Genomic DNA, 23,753 nt, shown 5'->3' with positions numbered 1-23,753 from the left:
GTGTGTGTATCTGTGTGACTTAGGCAGTGTCAGAGTGAAAGCCATTATCTGGTCTCCTGGGTCTAGGCTCTGTCCTTGGTGTTTAAGTAAAGCCACAGTCTGACTACGCTGAGCATCACTGATAGGACGTGGGGGGGGGTCTGAATGCACCGTGGAGGATGAAACACAGCTGTTTGTCCTCTCTCTCTCTTTCTCTTTAATTCATTCTGCTAAAGATAGAGGTGAGGTTATGATTCATTTTGAAAGGTCTTGGGCTTTATTTGACTTAGGAAAAAAAGGTGGCCTGTGGTATAGACGGTGTGTGTGTGTCTGTGTGTGTGTGTGTGTGTCTGCCTGTCTGTCTGTGTGACTCCATAAGCTCTCAGGGTGGTGTTGAGTTTAGCTGACTATGAGGTCTGTCACATGAGAGATTCACACACACACACACACACACACACACACACACACACACACACACACACACACACACGGTGACCTCACTCTTGACCCTAATTATAGTGATGTGTGTGTCTCTGGAGGGCAGGGAAGACACAATTGTTACTGTGAATTTTGAAGTTCTCTCTCTTTCTCTCCTTCCCTCTTTCTCTACATGTCCCCTTTTCCCCTCATGCTCTCCTGCGCTAGACCGCTCCCAGAGAAACAAAGACACTTATTTATTTTTATGGCCCAGACCAGGAGTCTCTTTGTCCTCTCTCTCTCTCTCTCTCTCCCTCTTTCATCGAGACAAAACAGGCTCCGTTTTCCTCTCACAGCCCAATGCCGTCGAAACACCCACCAGCTCAGCTCATTAAGCGTCAGAGTAATATACCGCGCTCACTTCACACAGCCAGTAAAAACAGGTCACAACGGACCAGTTCGATCTGTTTCAACGACTGCCGCCTTTCTGTCAGACTGCTTAGCCTGCAGTCCTAGCCAACAGTTCTGGTACAGTGCCTTGCGAAAGTATTCGGCCCCCTTGAACTTTGCGACCTTTTGCCACATTTCAGGCTTCAAACATAAAGATATAAAACTGTATTTTTTTGTGAAGAATCAACAACAAGTGGGACACAATCATGAAGTGGAACGACATTTATTGGATATTTCAAACTTTTTTAACAAATCAAAAACTGAAAAATTGGGCGTGCAAAATTATTCAGCCCCTTTACTTTCAGTGCAGCAAACTCTCTCCAGAAGTTCAGTGAGGATCTCTGAATGATCCAATGTTGACCTAAATGACTAATGATGATAAATACAATCCACCTGTGTGTAATCAAGTCTCCGTATAAATGCACCTGCACTGTGATAGTCTCAGAGGTCCGTTAAAAGTGCAGAGAGCATCATGAAGAACAAGGAACACACCAGGCAGGTCCGAGATACTGTTGTGAAGAAGTTTAAAGCCGGATTTGGATACAAAAAGATTTCCCAAGCTTTAAACATCCCAAGGAGCACTGTGCAAGCGATAATATTGAAATGGAAGGAGTATCAGACCACTGCAAATCTACCAAGACCTGGCCGTCCCTCTAAACTTTCAGCTCATACAAGGAGAAGACTGATCAGAGATGCAGCCAAGAGGCCCATGATCACTCTGGATGAACTGCAGAAATCTACAGCTGAGGTGGGAGTCTCTGTCCATAGGACAACAATCAGTCGTATATTGCACAAATCTGGCCTTTATTGAAGAGTGGCAAGAAGAAAGCCATTTCTTAAAGATATCCATAAAATGTGCCGTTTAAAGTTTGCCACAAGCCACCTTGGAGACACACCAAACATGTGGAAGAAGGTGCTCTGGTCAGATGAAACCAAAATTGAACTTTTTGGCAACAATGCAAAACGTTATGTTTGGCGTAAAAGCAACACAGCTGAACCCACCATCCCCACTGTCAAACATGGTGGTGGCAGCATCATGGTTTGGGCCTGCTTTTCTTCAGCAGGGACAGGGAAGATGGTTAAAATTGATGGGAAGATGGATGGAGCCAAATACAGGACCATTCTGGAAGAAAACCTGATGGAGTCTGCAAAAGACCTGAGACTGGGACGGAGATTTGTCTTCCAACAAGACAATGATCCAAAACATAAAGCAAAATCTACAATGGAATGGTTCAAAAATAAACATATCCAGGTGTTAGAATGGCCAAGTCAAAGTCCAGACCTGAATCCAATCGAGAATCTGTGGAAAGAACTGAAAACTGCTGTTCACAAATGCTCTCCATCCAACCTCACTGAGCTCGAGCTGTTTTGCAAGGAGGAATGGGAAAAAAGTTCAGTCTCTCGATGTGCAAAACTGATAGAGACATACCCCAAGCGATTTACAGCTGAAATCGCAGCAAAAGGTGGCGCTACAAAGTATTAACTTAAGGGGGCTGAATAATTTTGCACGCCCAATTTTTCAGTTTTTGATTTGTTAAAAAAGTTTGAAATATCCAATAAATGTCGTTCCACTTCATGATTGTGTCCCACTTGTTGTTGATTCTTCACAAAAAAATACAGTTTTATATCTTTATGCTTGAAGCCTGAAATGTGGCAAAAGGTCGCAAAGTTCAAGGGGGCCGAATACTTTCGCAAGGCACTGTATATACTGTCTGGAAAACATGGGATTCATTTGGCAATTGCTTAGGAGAATGGATGCTACCTGGCTTCGGTGAGATTGTGGAACGGCAAAATAATTAGCCAGCCAAACTGCCAGAAGTAACCTATGTGTTTTGTGATTTTTATTATGTTTTGTGATTTGTGATTTTTATTTTTTAAAATTTAAACTCGATCTATTTCCTTCTACTGTAAAGTGGTTCCACCTCCGTCAACATGGGAGCAGTCTGCCACTGTGAACCGTATCATTCTTAGCCATTCACTTAATGAAAGAAGTTTCCTGGATGATCTCTCTACCCTGGTTCTCACAGAGCTCCAGTGTACTAGGTACCGTCAGTGTACTAGGTACCGTCAGTGTACTAGGTACCGTCAGTGTCACTCTCTTACTGTAAAACATGACTGAGTTCTCTCCTCCTGTCTCCACCACATTGTCTTCGTGTTCCCTCTATCCCCCTCCTCCCTCCTCCCTATCCACTGTTGCCTTTCTGTCTGACATCAACTGTCCCCTTTGGTATCTTGGTTGTATTACATAGTGATCCTCGACATGGTTAGTTATGACTGACACACACACACACACACACACGCACGCACGCACGCACACACACACACACACATGCACACACACACGCACGCACACACACACACAGCCACACACACACATACCACCAAGCACATCCACGCAAACAAACTAACATGCATATACTGCACGTGAATACATACATACACACTCACATACTGATACACAATTAGCTTCCAGTGAGGGAGATAGATGAGTGTGTAAAGTGTACATTTTGGTGGCCTGAGGACTTTGTAGGGTGGGTCAGTGGAGCCCTACCCTGCCCTGCACCCAGAGGAAGGAGTGCTAAGGCCCCAGGGCCAGACAACACAAACAGCCCAGTCTACCAACCCTTTACAGTAGTTCACTGGAACATAGCACACACTGCGGTGACTACCACTTCCTCTCTATATGACTGGTTGAAAGACAAAAGGAGGATTGGGAAATCAGTGTGAGATGTGTCTGGATACACTGCGGCTTTAGCTGGGTGGTGATACTGAATGAGAGTGGTGTTGGGAAGCTGGTTTAGTTCCGTCTGAGAAGTCCTGCATCCTCAGTGTCTCCGTGAGATTCAGTATATCATGATAAACAGGACTTTGGAAAGTATTTTAAAAGCTAAAAAGAAAGTATTTCAATTGCAGTAATAGTATCAGCGTTTGTCACTCACGTTGATGTCCTTTCCTGCCCAGTTACACTCCTCCCTCCAGTCCACAGGGGCCGGCCAGTAGATCTGAAACACAGAGGTCAGAGGTCAGGGGTCAAGGGAGGCAGCAGGATGGAGGTATGTCTGGGGTCGCGACCTCGAGCAGGAACAGGCCCGCCTGCCACCCTCAGGGGAATGTTTCTAAAGGAGCTTTCCTCCTCTTCTCTGTCTCTCCTCTATCTCTCCATCTCTCATCTCTTCTATCTCTCCTCTTCTCTATCTCTCCTCTCCTCTATCTCTCCATCTCTTCTCTATTTATCCTCTTCTCTATCTCTCCTCCTCTCTATCACTCCTCTACATCTCTCCTCTCATCTATATCTCTCTATCTCTCCTCTCCTCTACATCTCCTCCTTTCTATCTCTCCTCTCTCTCTCTCCTCTCCTTTATCTCTCCTCCTCTATATCTCTCCTCTTTCTCTCCTCCATCTCTCCTCCTCTCTCTCCTCTATCTCTACTCTATCTCTCCTCTATCTCTCCTCTATCTCTCCTCTATATCTCTCCTCTATCTCTCCTCCATCTCTCCTCCTCTCTCTCCTCTATCTCTCCTCCATCTCTCCTCCTCTCTCTCCTCTATCTCTCCTCTATCTCTCCTCCATCTCTCCTCCTCTATCTCTCCTCTATCTCTCCTCCATCTCTCCTCCTCTCTCTCCTCTATCTCTCCTCTATCTCTCCTCTATCTCTCCTCTATATCTCTCCTCTATCTCTCCCCCTCTCTATCACTCGTCCTCCCCACCTCTTCCTTTTTTCTCCCCGTCTCCGCCACCATGGTGGAGCCGAGAATCCACATGTCACACCGTAAAAAAGCACACGACCAGGGGCCAAAACAGCTGTAATGACAGGAGGCGAGCCACATGTCCCAGTGTGAAAACACGTTGTAAATCACATCACACCAAATCAACAGAGTCAAACAATCTTCTCTGCACTCACATTTCTCTGGCCTGCAAGAGCGTACAGACCTTGTACAGTGTAGGGTTAAAGGGTGCACGTTAGGTCAGTTATAGGGTATGGGTTAGTGACTTACATGTACATTTGAAGTCGGAAGTCATTAAAACTCGTTTTTTAACCACTCCACAAATGACTTGTTAACAAATTATAGTTTTGTCTACTTTGTGCATGACACAAGGCATTTTTCACTTATAACTCACTGTATCACAACTCCAGTGGGTCAGAAGTTTAAATACACTAAGTTGACTGTGCCTTTAAACAGCTTGGAAAATTCCAGAACATTTGAGCCATTTGGAGGTGTATTGGAGGTGTACCTGTGGATGTATTTCAAGGCCTACCTTCAAACTCAGTGCCTCTTCGCTTGACATCATGGGAAAATCAAAAAAAATCAGCCAAGACCTCAAAAAAAAAATTGTAGACCTCCACAAGTCTGGTTCCTCCTTGGGAGCAATTTCCAAACACCTGAAAGTACCACGTTCATCTGTACAAACAATAGTACACAAGTATATACACCATGGAACCACTCAGCAGTCATACCACTCAGGAAGGAGTCACATTCTGTCTCCTAGAGATGAACGTGCTTTGGTGCGAAAAGTGCAAATCAGTCCCAGAACAACAGTAAAGTACATTGTGAAGATGCTGGAGGAAACAGGTACAAAATTATCTATATCCACAGTAAAACGAGCCCTATATCGACATAACCTGAAAGGTCGCTCAGCAAGGAAGAAGCCACTGCTCCAAAACAGCCATAAAAAAGCCAGATTACGGCTTGTAACTGCACATCGGGACAAAGATTGTACTTTTTGGAGAAATGTCCCCTGGTCTGATGAAACAAAAATAGAACTGTTTGGCCATAATGACCATTGTTATGTTTGGAGGAAAAAGGGGGATGCTTGCAAGACGAAGAACACCATCCGAAACATGAAGCACAGGGGTGGCATCATCATGTTGTGGGGGTGCTTTGCTGACTGGTGCACTTCACAAAATAGATGGCATTATGGAAAATTCTGGGAATATATTGAAGCAACATCTTAAGACATCAGTCAGGAAGTTAAAGCTTGGTCGCAAATGGGTCTTCCAAGTGGACAATGACCCCAAGCATACTTCTAAAGTTGTGGAAAATGGCTTAAGGATAACAAAGTCAAGGTATTGGAGTGGCCATCACATAGCCCTGACCTCAATCCCATAGAACATTCGTGGGAAGAACTGAAAAAGTGTGTGCGAGAAAGGAGGCCTACAAACCTGACTCAGTTACACCAGCTCTGTCAGGAGGAATGGGCCAAAATTCACCCAACTTATTGTGGGAAGCTTGTGGAAGGCTACCCGACACGTTTGACCCAAGTTAAACAATTTTAAGGCAATGCTACCAAATACTAATTGAGTGTATGTACACTTCTGACCCACTGGGAATGTGATGAAATAAATAAAAGCTGAATTGAATCATTCTCTCTACTATTATTCTGACATTTCACATTCTTAAAATAAAGACAGGGCATTTTTACTAGGATTAAATGTCAGGAATTGTGAAAAACTGAGTTTAAATGTATTTGGCTAAGGTGTATGTAAAATTCCGACTTCAACTGTATGTGTGTGTGTGTGTCTTTGTGTGTGTCTGTGTGGGTGTGTTTGCATGTCTGTGTATGCATGTGTCCACGTGCGTGTCCGTCCATGTTAGGGTCTGTGATTCATATGTCAATGGACAGGTTGTGTTAAAGTCTGTGTGTTACCCTATTCAGTCTATCAGGTGCTGGTAAATCTGAGGCTAGTTATCTCATCCAAAACATAATAGAGGACCACTACGGAAATAATCAGTTACTAACCTTTTCCTGTCCTGTAATGGGAAACATCAGGCATCAGAGGACAGCAGTGTGTGTGTGTGTGTGTGTGTGTGTGTGTGTGTGTGTGTGTGTGTGTGTGTGTGTGTGTGTGTGTGTGTGTGTCTGCCTCAGCGCGTGCCCGTGCGTGTGCGTGTGTGGGACAGAGAGGTGTTGACAGGTTATCAGAGATTGTGTGACCCCCCCCCAAATCACCATGTTAACCCCCTGACCCCAATCTCTGCCCTGAGTGGATGAGAGTGAGATGAGATCCATCGGTCTGTCACCACAGCTCTGACGTGCTAAATCACCGCTGAGTCACCATAACACAGCGTGGCTCAGAGCCCTATCTCATCCATACCATCATCTACCACAACAAAGACATCTGAACGTTATCATAGCATCATATTCTCTACACACTGGATCGTGGAACCATCCATATGTATGTCAAACAACAGAAATATTCCTGCCAAAACATTTGTTGAGTATCATGAAAATATCAAAATGATGACATTCACTATTGCTCGTGTGAACACATTCACATAGCACACCGTTAACTGATCCATTGACTGACAGGCAGACTGACCTTGTGCTCCTGCTTGGCAATGTTATCCAGGCTGAGTGACAGCAGGAAGTTGCGTGAGCCCACGAAGAGCCGTCCCCTCTCCTCGTCCAGCAACAGGGCGCTGAAACAGCATGAACGCTCCAGCTCGAACCGGCGCACGCCGTGGAACTGCTGCAGCTCTGAAACACAACACACCCGCGGCGAGTTATACACACATTACGTTAAGACAATACAAGATGTCTACAGTCAAACGTTCATACGCCATGGCATTTAAGTGTTTTTCATAAGAGCAACTTTTCCAACACTTATGTTGATAAATGAGACCCAATATTATCCAAAAGTCATGCAGTTTTATACAAGTCCATATAACATGTTTTATTATTTGTCTCTACTGCCAGGGTCAAGTCAGGGCAGTGGTTTCAGTAGTCAGAATGGTCTTTGTTACAGCTTTAGAATCAGCTGTCTCAGCCGGGCTGAGTGGGGCTTATAAGATCTAGAGGAGTGAAGCCTCCTTTCCTTTCCTTTCCTTTCCTTTCCTCTCCTCATGCCTATCCCTAATCTCCTCTCTAGGCTGGGGAACCCTGTGAGTGTTCCACTGTAACCGTGGAGACGGGGATACCCCATGGTTTAATGGCATGGGCCTGTGTCACCGGAGATGAGCAAGACTACAGTAGCTACTTTCCTGCTGGACTTACATCGCTCTCAATTTAAATTCTCTCTCTCTCTCTCTCTCTCTCTCTCTCTCTCTCTCTCTCTCTCTCTCTCTCTCTCTCTCTCTCTCTCTCTCTCTCTCTCTCTCTCTCTCTCTCTCTCTCTCTCTCTCTCTCTCTCTCTCTCTCTCTCTCTCTCTCTCTCTCTCTCTCTCTCTCTCTCTCTCTCTCTCTCTCTCCACTGTTGCATTTGTGTTCTGAGCATGAAGGAAAAGGGCCTAGATTGTGTGAGTTTGATCGTCATCGATCTGCCGACCTTACGTTGATGCCGCTCAGGAGACAGAACCCAACACCGCTCCAGTGAGCCCGGTCAGGAACAACAGTAACCGCACATGCTCATAAACGCATCCGAGGTGTTTGTGAAAAGGACATGCCTCTAGAGCTGGAGCGTAGCAGGGCCTGGGGGTACCGAGGAGGATACTCTCAAAGTTGTTGCTGATGTTCCCTTACCTTTGTAGGAGAGCTTCATGCGAGGGGAGGATGAGGAAGAGGAGGATGGGTGTGAGGAGAAGGAGGGTGAAGAGGAGGCGCTGGTCTTGGGGATTCCGCTGGATGAGACCTGGGAGGCCACGAGGAGCAGGGAGCCCCACGTCGTCATCATCGTCACTGCCATCATCATGGTGTCCTGGGGTTGGCACTAGCCTGGCACGCCTCGGGTTGAAATGGGTCTGGTTGTTGTCGTAACAACAGACGGCTAGTTGTCGTCGCTCTCCTCTCCAAAACGGATGTCAGCCTTCGGGGCGTTGTGTGGCGTTCCCCCGTTCTGCGTCTGTCGTACTGCACACCTCTCAGCTCCAACGGGACTGAAAAAGCTTCTCACAGTGGCACTGGAACCTAAAAATAACCAAGTAGAGAGGGACTCGTTAAAAAGCAGGCCGGGCAACGGAGATCACTGCCTCCCCTTCCCTCCTAGCACCAGGAGGTAATTTTAGCCAGAGAGGCTAATGGCTGATGCCCAAGACCACTCCTGTTAAAGCTTCTACAAAGACCAGCTGTAATCGCTTCACATTACAGGACGCCATCCCAGGCCCATCAAACACCCAGCCCCGGTCACCTTTATGGGGGTAGGGAGTTAGGAGGACGGGGGAGCTGGAAGGGGTGGAGGGCCCCTGAAAGACATGTGGGGTGAGATATGTGGGGTGGCCCAGTGCCATGCCCGGTTTAATCTCCAACACAAGCGCCCGCTCTGTGGCAGTGCCAAACCCTGGCTGGGATGGCATATTGTCTTCTCATTCCTCTCTGTCTCTGCTATCCAAACTGACTCCTCCCCATTACCGGCCAGCACTAATGAAGTGCACTGCAGATGAACAGGCTGGTCAAAGTGATTGGGTGCTTAATGTGATATGTGTGTGTATAGACAGTAGCTTACCAGGCTTCTAGCATGTGACACACATACTGTACAGTACACATTCTCACAGCCTTACAGTGTATGAACTTCCACACTCACATGCACACACACATGTACACACAGTCTTGTACAGCTAATCTTATGGGGGGGGCACAATTCAGTCCCATTCAAAATCCTATTTTCCTTAACCCCTAACCCCAACCCGTACTCTTACCCTAACCTTAACCCTAACACTAAAACTAACCCTAGCTCCGAACCCTAACCCTTAACGTAATTCTAACACCTATTCTTATCCTTAACCCTACACCCCCTGTTGAAACAGCAATTTACCTTGTGGGGACTAACAAAATGTCCCCAGTTGGTCAAATGTTGGTTCGTTTACTATTCATGTGGGGACTTCTGGTCCCTACAAGAATAGTTAAAAACGTCCACACAAGCACAAGCTCACACGCGCGCACACACACACACACACACACACACACACACACACACACACACACACACACACACACACACACACACACACACACACACACACACACACACACACAAGCACGCGCACACACACACACACACACACACACACACACACACACACACACACACACACACACAGCCAAAATCTTTCACCTCTTTTTCCTCTGACAGCATTTATTTCAGTGAACATACTGCAGCCTACTTCATTACAGAACCTCAGTAACCTCCCTGCCGGCACACCTTCACTAATACAGTGTGACTCTCTCTGTCGTTCTCCTTCTCATTCTTTCTCCATGTCACACTCCATCTTTTTCTCCTTCTATCTGCCTCTCTGCCTCTCCCTATCGCTCCATCCTTCTCTCTGTCTCTCTCTCTCTCTCTCCATTCCCCTCTCTCTCTCTCTCTCTCTCTCTCTCTCTCTCTCTCTCTCTCCATTCCCCTCTCTCTATCGATGAGCAGTACGGCGGTGGGTTCAGAGGGAGAAAGAGCGAGAGGAGGAAACTCAATAGTGTGCAGTTCTGAGGAGCTCCAGTCTCTCTGTGGGTCAGTGAGGAGGATGTTAAATCACAAGTGGGGCCCCTGCCCCCCAGGGAGATGGACGGTCGGTGGCCTCATGCTTCCAGCACACGGTCATCTGCTGCTCTTATCTAGTTCCCACGGGAATCATCACCAGTAGCCAGGACATATTGAAGTCATCAACCGGACTAATGTGGACCTGAACTCTGAATCACTGGATCTCTGGCTCTACCTGTTACTTTCTGTTAGAGTGATGCCCCCTAAGCCAACCCCATCAGGCTTGGCTTACACAGGTGGTAGACCTTTGACCTTAGGGGGGTAGGCAGGGAGTGTGGTCCCAGTACAGAGTGTTTAACCGATGGGAGGGATGGAGAGCACGTGTGTGTGTGTGTGTCTGTGTGTGTGTGTGTGTGTGTGTGTGTGTGTCTTGCTGCAGCAGAGATGGGGAAGGGATTGTTGGGAGGTGGAATATTATTCTGAATTTTTCTCTATTATCCACTCAGCAAGCCTTCAAGTCCGCAGAGGCACACAAAGACACACACACACGCACACACACACGCACACACACACACACACACACACACACACACACAAACACTGTTTTTCAGGCTGCCTGACAGGTTTTTGCTGCAGTCATACATTTTTAAAATTTAGAATCTGTCACATTCTCTGAGCGTACCCTCGTCTCTCTGAGGACAGTGTTGATACAGGTCCATGGAGGGTCTGCCTGCCTTCCATTACCTTATACATCACCCCAGACCTCTCTATATAACGAAGCTCCGAGACAGTCCCAGAACACTGGAGAGCAGATGAACACACAGGCCCGTATCTGAGTCCCAGTAGCTCTCAGGCCTGTATCTCAGTGCTATATCTCAGTCCTGTATCACAGTCCTATATCACAGTCCTATATCTCTGTGCTATATCTCAGTGCTATATCACAGTCCTATATCACAGTCCTATATCTCAGTTCTATATCTCAGTTCTATATCTCAGTTCTATATCTCAGTTCTATATCTCAGTGCTATATCACTGTCCTGTATGTCAGTGCAATATCTCAGTTCTATATCTCAGTTCTATATCTCAGTGCTATATCACAGTCCTATATCACAGTCCTATATCTCAGTTCTATATCTCAGTTCTATATCTCAGTTCTATATCTCAGTGCTATATCACTGTCCTGTATCATAGTCCTGTTTGTCAGTGCTATATCTCAGTCCTATATCACAGTCCTATATCTCAGTCCTATATCACAGTCCTGTATCACAGTCCTATATCACAGTACTATATCTCAGTGGTATATATCAGTCCTGTATCACAATCCTATATCACAATACTCTATCTCAGTCATGTATCACAGTCCTATATCACAGGCCTATAACACAGTCCAATATCACAGTCCTGTATCACAGTCCGATATCACAGTACTATATCTCAGTCCTATATCTCAGTGCTATATCATCAGTCCAATATTACAGTCAAATATCTCAGTCCTGTATCGGAGTCCCAGTAGCTCACAGTCCTATATTAGTGCAGGAGTCAGTGTATGGTCTCAGCACAGCAGAGTATGAATTCAGCTCCCAGAGCCGAGCCGAGCCGACAAGAGAGGGCCCAGAAATAACCCATTGGCTCCCACACAGAGTACTCTACTCGCACTCAGCTACGTCTAAGTTATGCAGGGAACCTCTCTGTGTGGATCTGTACGGGTCTGACACTCTTGTGTATAGATACACCACAGAACATCTGCCACAGCGGAAGCATTGCCCATGAATATGTGCTACGTGTTTAAAGGAGTGGCAACTTAGATGTTAATGAGTAGACTGCAGAGATGGCATCATTGAAAGGGAGGGTAGGGTCCGTAGTAAAACACACACACACACACACACACACACACACACACACACACACACACACACACACACACACGCATGTGCACGGGCACATACAGAGTGAAAGGGAGGGGGCAGAAGCAAAGTACTTCAACTCCTGTCCTGAGATATAAAGGAGAGGCCGGGTCCCATTGTCTCCTTAAGCTCCTATCAGTTGAAGGGTACTATTGTCGGCCCCTTGAAGCACTACAACACATCCGCCCTGAGCTCTGAGCTCCCCCCACACACACCACAATGCATCTTAATGAAAGCCTATAGCCGCCTGACACTTGTATTCATTTCAGCTTCAATAAGCCACGAAGCCGCATGAAGCAGCCCCTGCCAAGAGCTGTGGATTAAAAACAGAGAGAGAGAGAGAGAGAGAGAGAGAGAGAGAGAGAGAGAGAGAGAGAGAGAGGTTAGAAAGGGAGGGAGACTCAATTGGGAAGAAGGACGTGCTGTACTGTCAAAAACACCCAAAATAGAAAAGACAGGGACAAAGTCCCTCCTTCAGGCAAGAGATGTATGAAAAAGGGAGGTCAAACTGGTACCAATCCTAAATCAATACAAAAAACTGTTAACCCGAGGCCCAACACAACGAGAGGTGTGACTAAACACAATAGAGGAAAGAGAGCAGGGAGGGAGTGAGCAGAACACAGTTAATGTTGTACCGTGTATTTCAGCCCGACTGCCTGGGGGGGGGGGGGGGGGGAGCCGATTGTTCTTTGAGGAAAGAGTTTGGCTGGCCCCCGACCAACAGCCTGTAGCCTTAGCCTCCTGCGCAGGAGTAAATACAAGCAGAGGAACAGAAAGCAGGGAAAAGGCAGCACTCACATGAAGAGGTTTAGGAGGAGAGAGAGTGACACAGAAAGCCTGACGGACGGTGACTGGCGGCTTTTTCTCCTGTGTATCTGCCCTGAGGGGAGAGAGAGCCAGGGAGGCTGAGGGGAGAGAGAGCCAGGGAGGCTGAGGGGAGAGAGGCAGGGAGGATGAGGGGAGAGAGAGGCAGGGAGGATGAGGGGAGAGAGGCAGGGAGGATGAGGGGAGAGAGAGCCAGGGAGGCTGAGGGGAGAGAGGCAGGGAGGATGAGGGGAGAGAGGCAGGGAGGATGAGGGGAGAGAGGCAGGGAGGCTGGGGGCAAAGAGGGGAACTAGAGTCAGGAATGCAGGAGGGAGAGAGGGGAGAGAGAGCCAGGGAGGCTGAGCGGAGAGAGGTAGGGAGGATGAGTGGAGAGATGCAGGGAGCCAGGGGCTCCTGGCTGGTGCCTGATTGGTGTCTGGATCCCAGACATTTGGCCAAGCTTGGACACACTCAGAGAGTAGCAAACTTTAGCTGTCTGAGTGGAGGAAGTCCAAAGCCCTAAATTCCCCCAAAGGAACTCACCTCTCCTTCTGTATCCAGGGCAACCGCATTCCCTCTCAGCGTCCACCTGACCCAGTAATGGTCCAAAGCACAACGTGTCCCATGGATACGTCCTCAACACTACTTTCCAACAGGTTGTCTCTCTATTCCAGGACCAAAATCTGTGCTCCTCCTTCTGTTTCTCGGTGCGCATACACACTTATTGACTCATTCACACACACTGTCGTTTACACCATTTCACACACATGTACACATACCCCCACACACTCTCCGATACACTGTATGGAATCCACACAAACCCCAGAGGTGGGATAAGAAAATCCTTCAGAAGAACCGACAGAATGGTAAAGGTAGAGTCCTCGCTGAAACAGTAGGTGTACCAGCCGCAGGGGCGGGACAGCAAAAGAAAGATGCTATAAAAGCTGGGGGCGGGGGGGGGGGGGGGGGAATCCAGTGAGTCAATGCAGGCAAGGCTGGTGGGTGAAGAGATGAGACGAAGCCAGGCCCAGTATTCCAAGAGTCAGCAGGAGCAGCAAGCACTGCAGTCCACTCAGAAAAGCATACCTCTCCACTATACACTTCACTATGAAGAGGAACAGAGCCCGTGCACAGGGACTCCGGGTGAGAGGTGGACAAGAATAATGGACTTAATTCAAGAGCAGCGAGAGAGATAAAGAGTGAGAGAGAAGGGGGGGGGGGGTGAGCGAAGAAAAGGTGGGAGTTAAGAGGAGTGAAGGGGAAAGGGGCAGGGAAATGCTCTGTTGTTGGGTGAGTGTGGGAGAAGTGAGAGAGAGGCAGGAGGGGAGTTCTACTCTTGATATCTTAGCAATCCAGGGCTGAAGATGTGCACCGTTTGTACACGGCTCACAACGCATGCAGCCCGTATACACACAGCTAACTGGACTGATAGGAGGGGACCACAAAGCCAGGTCCAAACCGTCTGTCTACGAGTCAGATCTTATTTTAGATCGAGACCACCGCACACATACATGGTAGATTGGCACGTCCCATACACACAGGGAAGACGAATACTTCCTACAGTAGTCATACGCAGGTATCACGAGTAGGGCTCCTACTACTACTGAAGACGTGTATATGGTATACTATCCACTAGTGTCTAGGTGCGTACGTTTGGGTCCCCTGTTACACACAAGCACACGCAGGTATATTCAAGAATGCCTAGCACATCTGATGAGATATGTCTGCTCCTCTCTGAGCCGCCTGGGGCCAGGCAGTGTCTGTGTGTCTGTGTGTGTGTCTGTGTGTGTGTGTGTGTGTGTGTGTGTGTGTGTGTGTGTGTGTGTGTGTGTGTGTGTGAGCTTGTGTTTGAGCTTGTGTGTTAGTTTGCGTGTGTGCGTCTGTGTGTGTGTGTGTGTGTGTGTGTGTGTGTGTGAGAAGGAGGGTCTGGCAGAGTGCCAGGGAGGGTTGCCAGGTGCAGCCCCCCCGCTGATGGTATGAGGGACAAAGGGAGGAGAGAGCAGGCACAAAGATGCCCCTTCCCCTCCGCCCCTGTCCTGCCCCTCTGTCTCTGGACCAATGAACCCCCTGATGGGCGCCCTCCTGACCCCTCTCTGTGGCCATGGCAACCCCTCCCTGGTGAGAGGGACTTTGGGTCCCCTGTTGTCTTGTTGTCCTTCTGCCAACTACATCATAAACCTATCTTATTACCACTCATAGTCCTCCTATAGCCATCCTATAACCATCCTATAGTCATCCTATAACCATCCTATAGTCCTCCTATAGCCATCCTATAGTCCTATATCCATCCTATAGCCATCCTATAGTCCTCCTATGACCATCATGTAGTCCTCCTATAACCATCCTATAGCCATCCTATAGTCCTCCTTTAACCATTCTATAACCATCCTATAAGCATCCTATAGTCCTCCTATAACCATCCTATAACCATCCTATAGCCATCCTATATCCATCCTATAGTCCTCCTATAACCATCCTATAACCATACTATAGCCACACTATAACCATCCTATAGCCATCCTATAGCAATCCTATAGTCCTCCTATAACCAGCCTATAGTCCTCCTATAACCATCCTATAACCATCCTGTAGCCAACCAATAGTCATCCTATTGTCATCCTATAACCATCCTATAGTCCTCCTATAGTCATCCTATAGCCCTTTTTGGTTCCACGTAGAACCTTTTTGGGTTCCATGTAGGACCCTTTCCACAGAGGGTTCTACATGGAACCAAAAAGGGTTCTATGTAAAACCAAAAAGTGCTCTCCTTGGGACCAAAAAGGGCTCTCCTATGGGGACACCCGGAGAACCCTTTTGGAACCATTTTTTTCTAAGAGTGTATGTGCTGTGAAATTGACCAATAGTGCCTTGTTTCTCTATTCAATTGTCTCAACCTTACTGGTTAACTGTATCCAGTCTAAAAGAATGTCTGGTGTTGGATTGGAAAAGGAATCTCTGTTTATAAATCACACAGCTTGTTTTTTACCAGTGGGGTTGTGCGAGAGTCAACGCTGCGTTGAGTTGAGGTTACCGTCACAGCTAATTAAGTCTCCCTGTCCTCCCAGCACGTCACACGTGCGCAACATAACGCACAACAAGACTCCTCCAGTCAGTCAGTCCCTTCCCAACAAAAAAAACAAACACCTCGCCTGGCCGTGTTGTTCCAAGCACCACAGCTCATCCACTCTCCCAGTAGCAGCACTTACTCACAAGTACTGTACAGTAACACGTTTGGAACACAACCTCCCTGAATGAAAAGACCGAGCACCATAATCTGACATGTGATGCCTGATTGGCTGGCTATGTGGATAGGCTGCTAGGATTCTTGTGGATAGTGGACGGTAATCATGTGATTATGTCTAGAAATAGGTCAAATCAAATCAAATCGGAATTTATTGGTCACGTGCAAAGGATACAGTCGGTGTAAACAGTACTTGCCAGCAAGCTCTTCCTCAACAACGTAGTTATACTAAATCGTACAAAATGAATACAAACGAGAAATAAAAAATAAAAAAGTAGATATATGAATAAAATAAATACCTACAAAAATAAACACAATATACAAGCTATAATACAGTCTGATCAAAATGACCCAAAGGTCACGGGCTAGAAGGATCCGTTGGATTACATCACAACTGTAAAAAAAAAATGTATATATATTTTTTTACATTTCACCTTTATTTAACGAGGTAGGCTAGTTGAGAACAAGTTCTCATTTACAACTGCGACCTGGCCAAGATAAAGCAAAGCAGTGCGACACAAACAACAACACAGAGTTACACATGGAATAAACAAGCGTACAGTCAACAACACAATAGAGAAAAAAAAGAAAGTCTATATACAGGGTGTGAATATGGCGTGAGGTTGTAAGGCAGTAAATAGGCCATAGTAGCAAGTAATTACAATTTAGCAAATTAACACTGAAGTGATAGATGTGCAGATGATGATGTGCAAGTAGAAATACTGGTGTGCAAAAGAACAGAAAAGTAAATAAAAACAATATGGGGATGAGGTAGGTAGATTGGATGGGCTATTTACAGATGGGCTATGTACAGCTGTAGTGATCAGTTAGCTGCTTGGATAGCTGATGTTTAAAGTTAGTGAGGGAAATATAAGTATTCAGCTTCAACGGTTTTTGCAGTTTGTTCAAGTCATTGGCAGCAGAGAACTGGAAGGAAAGCAGCCAAAGGAGGTGTTGGATTTGGGGATGACCAGTGAGATATACCTGCTGGAGTGCGTGCTACGGGTTGGTGTTGTTATCGTGACCAGTGAGCTGAGATAAGGCTGAGCTTTACCTAGCAAAGACTTATAGATGACCTGGAGCCAGTGGGTCTGGCGACGAATATGTAGCGAGGGCCAGCCGATTAGAGCGTACAGGTCGCAGTGGTGGGTGGTATATGGGGCTTTGGTGACAAAACGGATGGCACAGTGATAGACTGCATCCAGTTTGCTGAGTAGAGTGTTGGAGGCTATTTTGTAAATGACATCGTCAAAGTCGAGGATCTGTAGGATAGTCCGTTTTCCTAGGGTATGTTTGGCGGCGTGAGTGAAGGAGGCTTTGTTGCGGAATATATACAGTACATACGGAAATATACTACTGTCACATTTAGAATGATGGAAAAGGGGTTCTAACGCGCATTCCAAAATATAAGGACGCCGGTAGCTAAGTATTATGAGTTTAGTCATTTAGCTCCAATAACAACAACATTTATGGCAATAAGTACAGCTTGCATATAGCTGGACTGTCCTTCCTTATGGCATCCCTCATACAGTCATGTTCAGACGCCTGTGAAATTCACAATAGCAAATGCCAGCAGGATGACCAAGGGGGCAATGAGGGCTTGTGGGTGATTTGGCCATCAAACAAATAATTGAAATAGTAATCAGCTATTTATATATAGGCTTGCGTGCATAAGTACACAGAGGTGTAGAGGGAGGGCAGAGAGAGGGCAGAGGAAGAAGAGAAGGAGGGCAGAGGCCGGAAGGGACACCAGTTGCGCTCGAGGACCGTTTCCCAAATATGGCTGCCAGGAGCGGCTAGCTAAGCCGTGGCTAACGTCCGTGAGCTCTGCGGACAGGGCAACACGACATAAAACGATTTATTGGACTAAGTGGATCATCAGCACCGTGGTGACCGCAGTCATTCAGGCAGCTGTGTAACCTCGCATTATCTCATCACAACACCCACGCCTGATTGGCCCAGGACACAGAGCGACACTGATTGGTTGACACTGGGCCATTCAAGCAGACAGGCAGGCCAAAGGCCCGGTCATAAATGACTCGGGGCGTTTATCTGTGCCTGTTTTATTACGGCCAGAGCCAGGGCACAGAAAACAAATGAGATGAGGTCACTACCGCCCAGGGAGGGTTGAAGGATTAAACAGACAGAGTGCTCAGTGTTGTAACGATAATGTGACGTGACTGAGTGTGTGCGCTGCCTTGACACAGATTTTAACCTGGAGCCACAATTCTTCCTCTGTTTTCATTCGCGATCCATTGACAACGTTAGCTATAAAAGGCGGTAACTGCCCATATGAACTCTCACTTTCCTCATCTCTCACTGTTCAGCTCCCTCTAGGCTTCTACTTTCTCCACTCCCCACGCTCTCCATCTCTCAATCTCTCTGCCATGATGTGGGTATCCTGGGGGTCATCTACAGTATGCCAGGGGCCCCTGAGCCCAGTCTGGTCCCAGTGTCCACCACAGGGATAATCCCCCAGTTAGCAGGGGACAGGGTCAGCCTGGGGTGGGGGCTCATCCCCATCCCCTTCGATGTGTTCAGGCTCTGGGGTGGGTGCTGAACATAACAGGGGCTTAGTGTCACGACCCCCCTCCCCCCAGCCTCTACCCTCAACCAACCCCAACCCTACCTTCCTCCACCCTCCTAAATATTCACAGTCACAGGGGTGTGAAATGTGGCAGGTCCCCTCTGGAATGTGGTTCAAAGATCTCCCTCATTTCCCACAACTGATGGTTAAATATGCAGCTGGCTGCTCCTCTCTCTCTGAAGCACAGGGCCCTGCAGCAGGTGATGACGGCATCTTGATCTGACGGGGATCGGAGACGAAACATGGGAAATCACCTAAGAGGGATGTTCAACTCTTACCACCCACAGGAGACACACAATTGTATTAGGTATACCACCTCATTCACAAATATGTTGTTCGCTCCTGCAGACAGTGAATCAGACTACTGTTTGACAGCGTTCAGTTACTGTTTGATTGAACGTTAGAATGGGCACAACGAGTGACCTAAGCGACGTTGAGCGTGGTCTGATTGTCGGTTCCAGTATCTCAGAAACGACCCAGCCTGGAGCGCAGAACGACATCTCAGAACACACAACTCGTCGGTCCTTATCACAGATGGGCTATTGCAGCAGACAACCACTCCTATCAGCTAAAAACAAGAAGAAACAGTTCCTGTGGGCACACGATCACCAACACTAGACAATTCAGGAGTGGAAAAACATTGCCTGGTCCGACGAATCCCAGTTCCTGCTGCGTCATCCTGACGGCAGAGTCAGGATTTGGCGTACGCAGCATGAGTCCATGGCGATACAGGCTGGTGGCAATGGTGGAATAGCATGGGAAATGTTTTCGTGGCACACGTTAGGTCCCTTGATTCCGGAGACAAAGTGGGGTCTGACCCGGTGCTAGATGGGTACCTAATGTACCTAATAAACTCGCCACTGAGTGTATAAGTGGGTACATACACACGTGCGCTAGCAAGCACGTACACCTTCCACTACCCACCCTTCGGCTCTGGCACCTCCATGAGATGGGATTATGTTTGATTGACAGCAACTCTCAGCAGGCCTCCCCAGGTGAAATGATGCTAATATGGCAGCCTCAGCCCAGCTAACTCTGTCTCCTCGCTCTTTCATTTCCTCCCATGAAGCCCTGCTGCATTTCTCACAGGATTATGGGCTGGAGATGTTGAGGCCACACTGAGGCAGGCAGGTTGGGAGAGCTCTCTCTCTCTCTCTCTCTCTCCTCTCTCTCTCTCTCTCTCTCTCTCTCTCTCTCTCTCTCTCTCTCTCTCTCTCTTCTCTCTCTCTCTCTCTCTCTCTCTCTCTCCCTCTCTCTCTCTCTCTTCCTCTCTTTCGTGGTGTATTTTTTTGTCTTTCTCTCTCTCATTCTCTCTCTCCCTTTCTTTCTCTCTCTCTTCTCTCTTTCTTTTCTCTTCCCTATCACTGTTTCTTCCTTCATCTCTCCCTCCCTCCACTTATTTTTTCCACATCCATCTAAGAAGCTGGAAAGTGTTCTCTCTCTCGCTCTCTCTACTCTTGCTCTCTCTCTCTCTCCTTCTCTTGTTCACCTAATGTATTTAATTCCATCTGGGAGGGTGATGAACTTCCAAACCTCCCTCTGCCCTCTCCCTCTCTCGTCCAGGCCAAACACTGTGGCCCTGATAGGAGCAGAAACATGCACACGCACACGCACACACACACGCACACACACACACACACACGCACACACACACACACACACACACGCACACACACACACACGCACACACGTGAAGTATGTGAAAGTCATTCTGTCAGCTTAACCTAAGGGATAACCAGCTGCCATACAGTCAGAATGACATACAGCCACACATTGAAACACACAGTGAGAACTATCCGTGTAGAAAATGCCTAAAGCACACTGTAAAGCTATGCTGAGGATTTGTAGCAGTGCAACAGTGCTCTGAAGGCTCCACAGGCTGCAAAGCTGTCCTGATGATCCTAGTTATCCCCATTCCCTACACTGCAGGCAGGCAGGCAGGGCTGTCTAGTTAAGGCCAGACCAGACAGGCGATGGCAGAGCAGGCCAGCGAGACGCTCATCCTGATGGGCAGTGATCCGGGCAGACAGGTTGCTTTCAGCACCACTCCGAGACAGATTAATAACCCCAGGCTCTGGAGCCACAGCAAGCCACCCCTGGGGAAATCTGTGTGTGTGTGTGTGTGTGTCTGCGTGTGTGTGTGTGTGTGTGTGTGTGTGCGTGTGTGTGTCTGTGTGTGTGTGTGTGTGCGTGTGTGTACCCGAGGGAAAGTGTGTGTTGCAGTCTAAAAACCTCCCATTTCAGACAGGATGAATAACTCTACTGAACCCCACTACACAGTACTATAGCAACTTGAAAATACAGTACATTAGTAATACCAATGCATATTAGAAATATGTCCAAATGCACAAATGGCCATGCAAATGATTAGAACCTTTAGACACATACCATCAACAATGCACACAGATTTCTGTTTATTATGGCTGCAGGGGCAGTATTGAGTAGCTTGGATGAAAGGTGCCCAGAGGTGCCCAGAGTAAACGGCCTGCTCCTCAGTCCCAGTTGCTAATATATGCATATTATTATTAGTATTGGATAGAAAACACTGACGTTTCTAAAACTAGGATTCCTGGGAGTGCATTCTGATGAAGATCATCAAAGGTAATATTTATAATGTTATTTCTGATTTCTGTTGACTTCTGTTGACAAAAAAAAAAAATTCTGAGCACCGTCTGTCATGGTTTGCGTTTTCCGTAAGGTATAAAAAGATCTGACACAGCGGTTGCATTAAGGAGAGGTGTATCTATATTTCCATGTCTAACAATTGTATTTTCATCAACATTTATAATGAGTATTTCTGTAAAATGATGTGGCTCTCTGCAATATCACCGGATGTTTTTGGAACTAGTGAACGTAACGCGCCAATGTATAGTGAGATTTCTTTATATAAATATGAACTTTATCAAACAAAACATGCATGTATTGTGTAACATGAAGTCCTATGAGTGTCATCTGATGAAGATCATCAAAGGTTAGTGATTCATTTTATCTATATTTGTGCTTTTTGTGACTCCTCTCTTTGGCTGTAAAATGGCTGGGTTTTTCTGTGAGTTGGTGGTGACCTAACATAATCGTTTGTGGTGCTTTCACTGTAAAGCCTATTTGGAATCGGACACTGTGGTGGGATTAACCTGTTGAGTGTAGGGGGCAGTATTTTGATGTTTGGATGACGTACCAAAAACGTACCAAATGAAACTGCCTATTTCTCAGGCCCAGAATCTAGAATATGCATATAATTTTCAGATTAGGATAGAAAACACTCTAAAGTTTCCAAAACTGTCAAAATATTGTCTGTGAGTATAACAGAACTGATATTGCAGGCGAAAACCTGAGGAAAATCCAACGAGGAAGTGCCTAAGAGAAATTAATCTCCCTGTTCCATTGCATTCCTTCCCTCCATTTAAAGGGATATCAACCATTTTCCTTTTCCTATGGCTTCCACATGGTGTGAACAGTCTTTAGACATAGTTTCAGGCTTTTATTCTGAAAAATGAGCGAGAACGATCATATCGTGTCAGTGGATGGCTGGGTGCCAGCAGAGTTTTGCATGCGCAACAGCTTGGAGCAGACATTTTCTCTCTCTCTCCTATTGAAAAACTACGGTCCGGTTGAAATATTATCGATTATTTATTGTAAAAACAACCTGAGGATTGATTATAAAAAAACGTTTGACATGTTTCTACGAACTTTACGGATACTATTTGGAATTTTCGTCTGCCCGTCATGACCTGCACGAGCCTGTGGATTTCTGAACAAAACGCGCCAACCAAATAGAGGTATTTGGATATACAAATAATCTTTATCGAACAAAAGGAACATTTATTGTGTAACTGGGCGTCTCGTGAGTGCAAACATCCGAAGATCATCAAAGGAAAGCGATTCATTTTATAGTTTTTCTGACTTTCGTGACCAATCTACTTTGCTGCTAGCTGTTTGTAATGTTTTGTCTGCTGAGAGAGATGTCCTAACATAAACGCTTGGATAGCTTTTGCTGTAAAGCTTTTTTTAAATCTGACACGCCAGGTGGATTAACAACAAGCTAAGCTGTGTTTTGCTATACTGCACTTGTGATTTCATAAATATTAAATATTTTTAGGAATTTAATTTGAATTTGGCGCTATGCAATTCAGCGGATGTTGACAAAAATGATCCCGCTAACGGGATGGGTGCGCCAAGAAGTTAACAACAAGATGACCTTTAAAACGGTATAAGATGTATGTTTGAGGAATTTTAATTATGAGATTTCTGTTGTTTTGAATTTGGCGCCCTGCACTTTTACTGGCTGTTGTCATATCGATCCTGTTAATGGGATTGCATCCCTAAGACGTTTTAATTGACAGGCATGTAGGAAATTCAGAAAGATTCACTCACACTTCACCCACAGTGCAACCTCCAGCCTGTGGCTGACACTGTAAGAGGCAGACTAAATGGTTGATTGGCAACTTGTTTTTTATATTTGGGCTATAAACGCCTTCTGCTCACACGTACACACAAATGCATGCGCGCATACGCGCACACACACACAATGAGAGAGGGAATTCCTGTGCGCTAGGTATGAAGTGCTGTCTCGCCGGGGCAGAAATCCCCTCCATTAAAGTGTAATTGAAGGCAACCAGAAGCCAGGGCTGATGATGGATGAGGTGCCCAAAAGGAGGAGAGCATACTGGGGGAAAGGAGGAGCTCAGACCCCCCACATCCACACCATATCCACCTCCAGCTCCACCTTCAGCTCCACCTTCACACAGCTGAATTAAAAAGAGGGCAATCAGCAAACTGCACAGCCACACAGAGAATTTCAAAGCACAGTACAGGAGCAGGATCTTAATTTTAATTCTAAAGCAGGAAAATAATCCTGCAGCGACAGGAAATGTGAATGATTATTTTCGTAAATGGAAATTACAAACTTCAGGAGCCTTCTGTTGTCCTGCAACAGGGTGATCAAATTAATATCTGTAGCACACACAGATTTCTAAAGAGATCCTATGTACAAATGTATATATACACACAAATGCAAGCAACCGATGC

At 46.5% G+C, this 23,753-nt stretch overlaps 1 protein-coding gene across 2 annotated transcripts in view; it reads right to left on the bottom strand.

Moving 5' to 3' along the window:
- The window catches only part of LOC110532072 (semaphorin-3B), a 68,715-nt gene that overhangs the window by 12,450 nt on the left and 32,512 nt on the right, over positions 1-23,753 (bottom strand). The window contains exons 1-4 of one of the 2 annotated variants that reach the window (XM_036987987.2): positions 13,444-13,803; positions 8,305-8,688; positions 7,166-7,323; positions 3,786-3,848 (exon numbers count right to left, since the gene is read on the bottom strand). In XM_036987987.2, coding sequence (XP_036843882.1) covers positions 3,786-3,848; positions 7,166-7,323; positions 8,305-8,473 — 390 coding nt within the window. In that variant the 5' untranslated portion in view covers positions 8,474-8,688; positions 13,444-13,803. Of the gene's footprint in view, positions 1-3,785; positions 3,849-7,165; positions 7,324-8,304; positions 8,689-13,443; positions 13,804-23,753 lie in introns of those variants that run through there. The other variant, XM_036987986.2, reaches the window with a different exon arrangement.

Source organism: Oncorhynchus mykiss, chromosome 9 (assembly GCF_057628025.1).
Source record: "Oncorhynchus mykiss isolate SJ-2025 chromosome 9, ASM5762802v1, whole genome shotgun sequence".
NCBI lineage: Eukaryota > Metazoa > Chordata > Actinopteri > Salmoniformes > Salmonidae > Oncorhynchus > Oncorhynchus mykiss.
Note: the sequence above shows the minus strand (reverse complement) of the source record. Positions and strands in the feature narration are given on the sequence as shown.